The following is a 10,854-nucleotide window of genomic DNA, read 5'->3' on the forward strand; positions in this document are numbered from 1 at the left end:
TCATGGTGACAAAAATACTGTATCACTACATGGTATACCCCAAATTAATAAAATATTATAAATTATATGTCAATTTTTAAAGCTTAAAAATTAATCAAAAGACAAACACAGGAGGAAAAAAGAGTAATTTATACTTACTGTCTCCACTTCTCATCCTTTAGTCAACATTTGCTGAGTACCTAATACAGTAAAATTCAATCCTGGTGACATCTTCAAATCATCTGGGAAGCTCTTTTTGAAAAAATACAGATGCTCAGGTCTCACCTATGAGTGAAGTCTGTGCATGCATCTTTGTTTATAAATTCTCCAGATGATTCTAATGTGCAGCCAGAGTTGACATCACTGATCTACTATATGCCATACACTTTACTGCCACTACCAAGAAGCATAAGACACAAAGCCTGCACCTGAAGAACACAGCAAATAAGAATATCAGGACACTTATTAAAATTGGTAAATGTTACAACAAAGGTATGTACAAAGTGCTAAGGGAACAGAGATAGGCCAGGGTATGCAAAGAGGAGGGATGTCTTTGAGTCAGATTATTGAAGTACAATGTAGACAATAACGCTATTCAACTGCTTTCTTAAAGGTCACTAATGATCTCACACCTACCACTTAAAACAGTCCACCTCATCTGCACCAGCTTTAGCATATGCAAGATAGGGATAATAAGGTTGCTCTGACAATTAATTGAGTAATTAATACAGTAGATACTGGGACATAATAGATATTGTTTGTGTCTCATCCCTTTCTCTTAAAGCCAAAGGCTCTTCTCAATCCTGTATTCCTTTTTAATCCCTTTGCAATACTGCACTGCTCCTAGAAATTCCCCTCAGGTTCTGTGAGATGAGCACCTACCCTGTGCTACTTCAAAGGTCACTCCTCACCTTCTAGTTTCTCTCCTCTTTATGACTTAACATGAAAGTATCCAAAAGTACATGCTTTCTGTCCTCTCCTCTGCTATGTCTGAACTTGTTCTCCTAAAAGGATTACTCTCACCTCTCTTGAACCCACAGTGAGGATCTCCAAATCTACATAAAATCTCTGGGCTTGATCTCCTGTCCAAACTCCTTCTATATTTCCATATCTGCTAGGTGTTTACAGAGACATTCTGCTAGCACCTCAAACTCAGCAGAACCCACACAAAATTCACTATTATTCCCCCAATCTGTGCATCTTCTCTCCTGTTTTCTTTAGCTGTTAGTGGTGGTTCCACTTCTCAGTCAACCAGATTTTAATGTTCACAGTTATCATTGATTTTTCCCTTTCTCTACACTCACCATGTCTTGTTGATCCCAACCCTGAAATGTTAGCAATTATTTTCTTTTCTTCCCTCTGTGACTTGTGAAAACAACTTTAAATCACATCCTAACACTTAAGTCAGTTTCCCAACTGGTCTCAATAGCTAGTTCCAATCTCTCTAGACCCATGGTTCTCAACCAGGGGCGATTTCATACTAAAGGAAACATTTGTGACCACATGGGCCAAGGATGCCCAAACATCCTAAAATGCACAGGACAGTCCCATAACAAAGAGTTACCTGGCCCCAAAGTGAATAGTGCTGAGGCTGAGAAACTGTGCTGTTTAACAGCACAGTTTGTCTTTTCATCTCTTACTTAAAAATGTACTTAAGTCACACTTCCTGCTCATTCCTACTTTTCCATTTTTCTTCCTATGTTGTGCTCTCTAGCATGAGCTTGTACACTAACTGATGCCTACCATCCTCCAAGGCAGAGATAACCTTTCCATCTTCTGAATTTCCAAGAATGTACTGCTTTCTGACTCTGTGCAATATGTATGTTATCTATGTCCAGTTCACCTCTGAATCTATCTATTGTCTTACATTGTGTCTACCAAACAGGTAACCAAATCACCAGTCTTCAATGAATATAAGACTTAATCTATGGTTTCATTTATTCACAAATACTGCATTTCTCCTCTTCTTCCCTGCTCCCTCTGAAATTAGGTTTATAGATATAACTTGCTTCAGAAAATGGAAATCTAAGCAGAAGTGCAGTGAGTCTCTTAGGAGAAGGGGGGATAAGAGTCAGGGAAGAGACCTTTAAAAGCCAGTATGGTATTCACTGCATTTCTTTCCCACTGCTATGGGGACAGTGGTAAAAAAAAAGTCTAAGACTTTTTTTTGAGGGGAAGGGTAAATTTAACATGCTCTGTTTTGTGGATTTAAGGTGTACAGCCTGTTACTTGGATATATTTATATACTGTACCTTGATTTCCACTGAAGCAATATTCAGTCACATAATTTTAGTACAATACTGTCTATATTCATTATATTGAGGATCAACTCACTATGGTTTATTTACTACTCGTAAGTTTGTACCCTTATCTTACTCCCCTACTCTACATTCCCTGATAACCACCTTTTACTGTTTTAACAGGTTTGACTTTTTTTAGATTCCACATATAAGCGATAATGTACAGTACTTGTCTTTATCTACACTTATTTCACTTAGCACAAGGTGCTCAAGGTCCATCCCTGTTGTCACAGATGGTAGGCTATCCTCCTTTCTCATGGCTAAATAATATTCCATTGTGTGTAAGAATCATATCAGAAAACCCACATTTAGACTGAAATTCTCCAAGAGCCTGAAACTATACGACTTCACTGATCACGGCTCTTCTGCCGCTGACCCACACTAGATATACAAAGAATGAGTGAGACCAACGCCTTCATGTTTAGATTTCAGTGTGTTTCTTATAGCATTATATCCTTGCTTCACTGATTCAGAATCAATGTAAGATGCATAATTTCATGGATCACTGAAAAAGGAAAAATGCTACCAGTTTCACAAGCCATGCATTGTACAATGCAGCTTGATTTCAGAGATTTTAAAATATGGAAAATGATGAGTTGTGAAACCAATGAAAATGGTATTACTATATTTGATAAATGAATGAAACTACCTCCAGGTAGTTTACAAAAATTATTTCCATTCACTCTCAGTAGGAACATTGTACAACACCTGTGAACTAAAACGAGCAAGAAAAGTTCTCATCCATAGGTTCACAGTAGAACATGTGTCTTAAAAGAAAGTAGATCCTTCAAAATAAAATTTATGAAATTCTTTTTTTGACAACTACAAGTGGTTCTATGAAACCCCTATTTTCTTTGATATATATGACTCTCCTGCAATAAATTACTGCTTCAGGCAATTAAGCTTTTAGGTCAGAACACGGAAGCACAAGTCAAATTTCCCCATCATACTTTTCAACCTTAAAATCTACTCCGTAGTCTCCGAGTGTTTTTATGTACTGTGTTCTGACACTAAAACTCGACGCGCAGGACTTCCCCGGTGGTCCAGCTGTTAAAACCCCATGCTTCCACTGCAAGGGGCTTGGATTCGATCCTCGGTTGAGGATCTAAGATTCTGTATGCCACACAGTGCAGCCAAAAAGTAAATAAGTAACATTAAATTTTTTTAAAAAATCCTTATAAAATGCAATGCTCTATGTATATGACTACTCTTATATGACTACCCTCTATGTATATGACTCTCCTACCTCAACATTTATGTAGGAATGATTCCTCAATGTACAGAAAAGTACTACAAATTTGCTTTAGTGTGCAAAGTCTGAAAAACTCCACGAATGTTATAGCAACTATCAAGTTTCTGCTTGCTGTAGGAATGTTTACATTTTATTGGTGCAAAAACAGGATTCATTCACCTACAGAATGGAATTAAGAATGTATAATTTCTACATTAATAGCTTATTGGTTGATTTACTGTTTTAGTTAATAACAACAATATTGACTTTATATGAATTATGACGAAATATGGGGCTTCCCCAGTGGATCAGCAGTAAAGAATTCACTTGCAATACAGGAGATGCAGGTTGGACCCCTGGGTGGGAAGATCCCCTGGAGAAGGCATGGCAACCCTCTCCAATACTCTTGCCTGGAGAATCCCACGGACAGAGCAGCCTGGAGGGCTACAGTGTATGGGGTCACAAAGCGTCAGAGACGACTGAGAGACTGAGCCCAGCATGATGAGATATACTGGCAGCTTACCTTGTTTTTACATACAAACAACACTTCTGAAGCCAAATTATGGTCAATTAGGATTGTGCATGAGGGAGAAGTATATAAACTGCATATTCATATTTAGCATGTGTAAGTGATTTGAACTGTAGCCAATATCACCACCTGCACCTCAAAGAGCACCAGGAATTTCATTTAACTATTTGACTCTTCAAAATCTATAACATTATTTAGAAGTGAAAAATGTGGGCATACTAGATTTTCCCTCTGAAACCTGACTTTATATGCTGCTACTTTTCATAATGTTTTTTTCCTTAATTCTATGAATTCATGACTCCTTTCTTCATTCACTCATTGAACTCCTGTACTCATCACATATATTGTACAGATGCTAAAGATGGCATTATTTCTGCACTAAGGAATTCCAATAGAATATAAGGGAAAAAAACCAAGTAAACAAATAATATGCCAAACTCTATTTAACACTAATGACGTGTTACAGGGTTCAGAAGAAAGAGAAAACAGCTTTCAGGAGAAAGAAAACTAGTCAAGTGAGCTGAGCTAAATCTTGAAGGATGAGTAATATTTTCATTTTTTCAAAAAAGGGGAGAAATTGGGGAGCAGTACCAATTCTCAAAGCAGGTAAGTCAGGAGCAGAGAAAAAGAACTGAAATGTATTGTGTCTACATGCCAGGCAACGGTCACACTTACAGGAAGTTAATGGAGAATGAACCTTCTATTATATATTCCCACATTTTAGAGTAAACAGAGGCTACTGAGCAATGAACTCAAGGTGCTACATGCGGATTAGCATGCAGGTCTCTTTGAAGTCACAGCATGATTAAATAACAGTATATATTGGAAATGTCAGAACTATTTAGGTTAGAATGGAATACAAGGGCACGAACACCATTTTCAAGAGTTGGGCCTCCTCATAAAAGCAATGGAGGAATCCAGCAACTAAAAGCTGGGGAGTAGAAAAATGGCAGGAAGATAGAGGGATCTGTCTAGACGGTTTATAATAAAAGTTCAGCAGTGGCAAATAAAACAGACATGAGACATTCTTCTCTTTTTCTTCCCTTAGATTTATTTCTTCAACTGTGTAATCACAGAACAATCAATTTGCATTTTGTTCATACAATAAAAATTTGTTACTAAACAACAGTAGTTCATAAATTGTTAATGGTCTGGTCAACTGAGGTTATAAATAAAATATTAATATAAGTGAGTTAATTTTTCAAGCAAAAAATAATTAGAATAAAACATATTCTGATGGAAAAAACAAGGTTTGGAAACCGAGTGTTAGGTTCAGAGAGCACAAGGAGGAAAAAAGTTAAAATAAACCTGAAATTAAAAACCTGGGACTTGAATAATGAGAACCGTCATAAAGAGAAAAATGAGCAGGAGGAGATGGGTATTTATCTGCCCTGCTTTGGGTAAGGGGAGAGAGAGGGGAGTTTATTTAGACAGGTTCCATCTGAGCATCTCCTTAACTGTGAGCATCTCTACTGTGAGTAGGACCAGCAGATAAAAATGTGTGACCAATGCTAAGGAGAGAAGCAGGGCTGAGCTATGTACTTGAGACACATCTACAAAGTTACAAAAGTTGAAGTTATGAGAGTGGATCACTCTACTCACTGGGGTGGGTGAATTAGGGGCCGTGGATCCTTCCGAGTCAGTAACTAAGGCGTTTTCCAAAGCCTGGAGTGACTTTCAGGATTTCTCATTGAGAGAGCAATTTGGAAGTAGTTCTTTTCATTTGAGCCCTTATACCAACCACAATTTCACATAATTTCAATCACACAGAATGCTTTTCCGTACAATGTAGCTGACTAAGGAATGGAAACATGGAACTGTTCTGGCCTAGGGCTTCTGTAACTATGTAAAAAGGTCTATAGGACACACCACAGCAATTAACTTTAAAGAACTTCACTGTGCTTCTTCAAATAATTTTCTTCCCTATTAACCTAGTAGCCAAAGGAGAAAAAGTTATTAATTTCACAGCATCCTCAAGAAACAACTGTACATGATTGAAAAAGCAAAGATATTATTCTAGACTAATTTCTAAAATGCTTCCTACCACAAGGTATATATGAAACTATACCAGCAGCATGAAACTTTTAAATGTGTCAAAGAAAAATAAACTTTGTTTTAAAATGATCAAAAAATTCAAACCCAACACTATTTAACATTTAGTTATTTACAATTTCTATTAAAACCAAACAGAACTATTGTTTCTCCTTTTTCAAATTAAGCTGTCAAACTAAAAACAAACTTATCCACCCTCAATTGTTAAGGAAGCCTAATGTTACAAGAGTATCAACTTTTGATTCAGACAAACTAAGGTTTAAATAGTACATTTGTACTGCCTACTTAAGTGTCCTTCTGTGAATAACTTAAAGCTTTTCAAAACTTATTTTAATTATTTTGTGAAATAGTAGTAATAAAACCTAGACTTCACTTTCACTTTTCACTTTCATGCATTGGAGAAGGAAATGGCAACCCACTCCTGTGTTCTTGCCTGGAGAATCCCAGGGACGGGAGCCTGGTGGGCTGCCGTCTATGGGGTCGCACAGAGTCGGACACGACTGAAGTGACTTAGCAGCAGCAGCAGCAGCAGTAATAAAACCTAGTTCAAACTTACTACAATTTAAAAGTATTTTCTGAGTTAGGCATATACAAAGCATAGTACTGCATGTCTTAACAGTTTCCCTCCTTATATCTGCAATCAGTAACGGAAATTCCAAGAGCACTGAAGTATTAAAAACTTATTCTTGAAAATTACAAACAAGGTGGCAAAAAAGTAAAATGATTCAAATATTAGTTTTAAAAAATCACCTTAAATCTATTTCCGATTCTATGTGATGGGTCCTTCTCCAACAGATTAAAAAGAACATTTAAACAAATAAAGTAACAAGACTGTTAGAATTTCACTTAACCAGTTACTTGAATTTAATCCCACAATTAATATTTTTCTTAAATCACGAAAAAAAGTAATCAGAAATTTATAGGTAAAATATTTTCAGAATAGTCTTACAAAACTCTAAGTAAAAACAAACCCATGAAATTCCTTCAAATGAGTTTTCATTCATCTACTCTTAAAACATGGTGTTGGGCATGCATAAATAAGACCCCCCCCCCACCTCATTCCCGCAACTTTATGGAGTTTAGCGCCAGATAAGAAATCGTGACATCTCATTTTGAAAAAAACTTCGCTATTTTAGGCGTTTACAACACATGGCAGGTCTATATTAACTCCCACACTGAGTACTCCTCTCCTCAGCTAGATTTCTAGTCAACTGAGCTACTAATCACCACTTACCAACAGCAGAACGAAAAACATGACAATCCCTTTGCAAAAAACTTTTTACCACTACTTAATATTAAATGTGTATGCACACCTGCTTTACATTTTCAGTTACCAATTTATGGTTATTTACCAATATCATACATGTGAATAGTGCGCAGCAACTTTTATATACATAAGGATCTGCCTAACAGGCCTGTGAATTATGGAGAACCTTGTTGCCCCACTTTGTAGTTTTATTATCACTTTCACCAAAGAGCACAGAGGTTATTGAAAAAAACAACTTTTTTTCCGAAACTAATGATGAGGCTGACTGCTGCACGTTTGCAACGGGAAGACATAACATGACATTTCGGTACAAGAACACAGGATATAAAAACACTTGGAGCAGAACGTTCCAACCGAAAATATCCTTAGGCTTACAACAAGATTTCTTAAACACCAGTATGTGTCTGTTTCATATATGACAGTACTGCTTTGAAGCTTAAGAAAATGAGCCTTACTAAATTAAGAGTGGACACTTCGAAAACTGTAACTATCTTATTCAAAGTTATGTCAGTTACTTCTGAGTTTGGGAAAGATTAAGGATCTTCCCAGGAAATACTCAAAATTAGTAGGGTACTCCTGTCCCTCAAAACACAGACTGGGGAGTGGGACCTCACAGGGGCCAAATGAAACCGCGAGAGAACCAGTTCAATGATCAGATTTCCTCAAATGCCTGAGAACTTAAAGTAGTTCATCTGGTTCCAATGCTGTCACAGCATCTAAGATACAGTAAAAGGAGTTGCACAATCTCCCGTTTTCCGAAGAAGTCTAGCAGTACAATGGGGCGCCACCAAATCGGCCCCCAGGAGGGCTGCTGCCAACAGGGGTAGCAAACAACTGGGGGAGGGGGGTGTCTTTCTGGGAGCAACTTCATTGCCTCCAGGGGAACATGGGAACTGCAGAGCCTACACCTAAAGACGAAAAAGAAAAGAAAGAAAAAAAAAAAAGACTTCCACGGGTAAAGGAGAAAAAAAAGAACCAGAGAACCTAGAAAAGGAAGCATTTTGCTAGCAGGAGGAGGGAGTAGAAGAGAGAAGTCAAGGTCTGCTTCCTAAGCGATTTTTCCCCCTTAGTCCTCACCCCGGCCAGGCCTTCGGGCTGCGTACTGTCCTTGGGCCGCTTCCAGGCCGGGACCCAGACCCTTCTGCAGTTCCCGACCCGGACACAGGGCCCCGCGGCCGAGGCGCCAGGAGAGGGTCCCCGGCGGCCTCCGCCCTCCGCGCCCCCCGCCCCCGCCCCCGCCCGTCGCGCCAAGCGCCGCCGCCCAGCTCGCGCTTCCTATTTTCGGAGCACACACCCTACAAGGAGCGGAGCGAGCAGGCCCGGCGGAGACCTGCCCCCGCGCGGCCTCGGGTGACTGACAGGGGCAGGCACTCGGGCGCCGCGAGGAGAAGGGAAGGAAGGGCAGCCGAGGGCACCGGCCAATGCCCTTCTCCGGCGACCAGACTTCGGGCCGATACAGCGGGGCTCTACTGGCTCCCCGAACGACTAGCTCCGCCGCCTCCGAGGCTCTTACCTTCTCTTCATCAGACAACTGCTCCTCCAGATCCGCCATTTTTCTTCTGGCGACAAACCGCGGTAGCGGCGGCGGCGGTAGCGGGCACCTGACTTCCCCCTTTCCGTGCGGTCCTCCTCGCTGCGCGCCCCCGCCAAGGGAGGGGCTCGCAGCCCAGGCCGCCCGCGCACGCGCCCTGGGAGCCCCGCCTCCCTCCACCCGGCCCACGGGCCCGAAGGACGGCTGTGCGCGTGCGCGGGTGTCTCCGCGGCCGGGGAATGGGGGGGCGTTGCCTACCGCCGTCTGCTACGGGCTTGTCAGCATCCTGAGCTTAGAATTCTTTCCCCGCTGTTGGACCATATGGACCCAGTCTGCGACGAGTACATTTTGAGCCCTTGATTATGTTCCCATCAAGTCCTGAACTCTGCCAGCTAAAATGTGAACAAGTGCACAAATAGCTTTTAAACATTTTTTTTTTTAGTGACGAGAAAAATATTCGACGTTAGTTAAAATATGCACTTACAACCCAGTATATAATTGGAAGATGTTCAGATATATTCATTAAAGAAATAACTGTTGGTCCTTTATTGTGTGTGTGTGTGTGTGTGTGTGTGTGTGTGTGTGTGTGAGCGCACGCGCGCTCATTCGGGCGGGGGTGCGGGGTGGATGGCGGGTACTGTGGTCTCTGGAGATGTACAATGTTTAGCAAAATCCAAAGAAACCTCAGTTCTGAAGAAATTTGTTGCTTCTTCGTTAAACGAACGTAATACACAGTTATGTTAAACATAGATCCTACCCTTCTGAATAGGGAATGCCTGATTAAATATGGGAAAGCCCAGTAAAAAATTGAATTTCGGATAAACGATGAATATAATTTATAATATTACATATAATTTAAGTATTCTCCCATGAAACATTTGAGCAACATCAAAAAATTACTTATGTTTTCAAATTTTATTGGATGTCTGTCAATATATTATCTACTTCTGAATCTTCAAGTTTGGAAAGCGATGAAGATATAGTCAAAGCTGTGTATTTAAACTGGCTAGGAATTTTATAAAGTGCAGTTGCTGATTCAGTAGGTCTGGCATAGGGCTGCAGGCTCTGTATTCCTAACAAGCTCCCAGGTAATGTCAATGCTACCCATCTGGAGACCACAGATTGAGTAGCAATACCTTAGAGTTTAGATAGGAATTAATACTTTAATCATTCTGTTGTACACCTAAAACTAACACAATGTTACAAGTCAATTATATCTCAATAAAAAAGTATATTCGATACAGACTGGGAGAAAATATTTGCAAATTATGCAACTGACAAGGGCTTAATTTCCAAAATATACAAACAGGGCATACAACTCAATAACAAGAAACCAAACAATCCAATCAAAAAATGAAATGTATGTCATTTCTGCAATGAAGACATGCACATGGCCAATAGGTACATAAAAAGATGCTCAACATCACTAATTATTAGAGAAATGCAAATCAAATCTACAGTGAGGTATAACTCACACTGGTCAGAATGGCCATCACTTGAAAGTCTACAAATAACAAATGCTAGACAGGATGTGGGGAGCAGGGAACTCCCTACACTGTTAAAGGGAATGGAAATTGGTGCAGCAACTATGGAAAACAGTATGGAGGTCCCTCAAAAAATTAAAAATAGAGTTGCCATATGACCCAGCAATACCACTTGTGGGCATATATTCAGAGAAACCTCTAATTCAAAAAGATGCATGTACTCCAATGTTCATAGCATAATTATTTACAATAGCCAAGATATGGAAGCAAACTATATGTCCATTGACATATAAATGGATAAACCAGATGTGGTACATGCATACAATGGAATATTATGCAAACATAAAAGAGAATGAAATAGTGCCATCTGTGGCAACATAGATGGACCTAGAGATTATCATCGGAGAAAGCAATGGCACCCCACTCTTGCATGGAAACTCCCATGGATGGAGGAGCCTGGTGGGCTGCAGTCCATGGGGTC

General features: G+C 39.8%; 1 protein-coding gene across 1 annotated transcript in view; it reads right to left on the reverse strand.

Annotated features, from left to right (window-relative positions):
- Window positions 1-8,919, reverse strand: part of CAPZA2 (capping actin protein of muscle Z-line subunit alpha 2) — a 57,685-nt gene extending 48,766 nt beyond the window's left edge. The window contains exon 1 of the mRNA XM_004007870.5: window positions 8,872-8,919. Within this exon, the coding sequence (XP_004007919.2) occupies window positions 8,872-8,910 (39 nt within the window). The 5' untranslated portion in view covers window positions 8,911-8,919. The remainder of the gene's footprint in view (window positions 1-8,871) is intronic.
- Window positions 8,920-10,854: the final 1,935 nt, after the last annotated feature.

This window comes from Ovis aries, chromosome 4 (genome assembly GCF_016772045.2).
Source record: "Ovis aries strain OAR_USU_Benz2616 breed Rambouillet chromosome 4, ARS-UI_Ramb_v3.0, whole genome shotgun sequence".
NCBI classification, from domain to species: domain Eukaryota; kingdom Metazoa; phylum Chordata; class Mammalia; order Artiodactyla; family Bovidae; genus Ovis; species Ovis aries.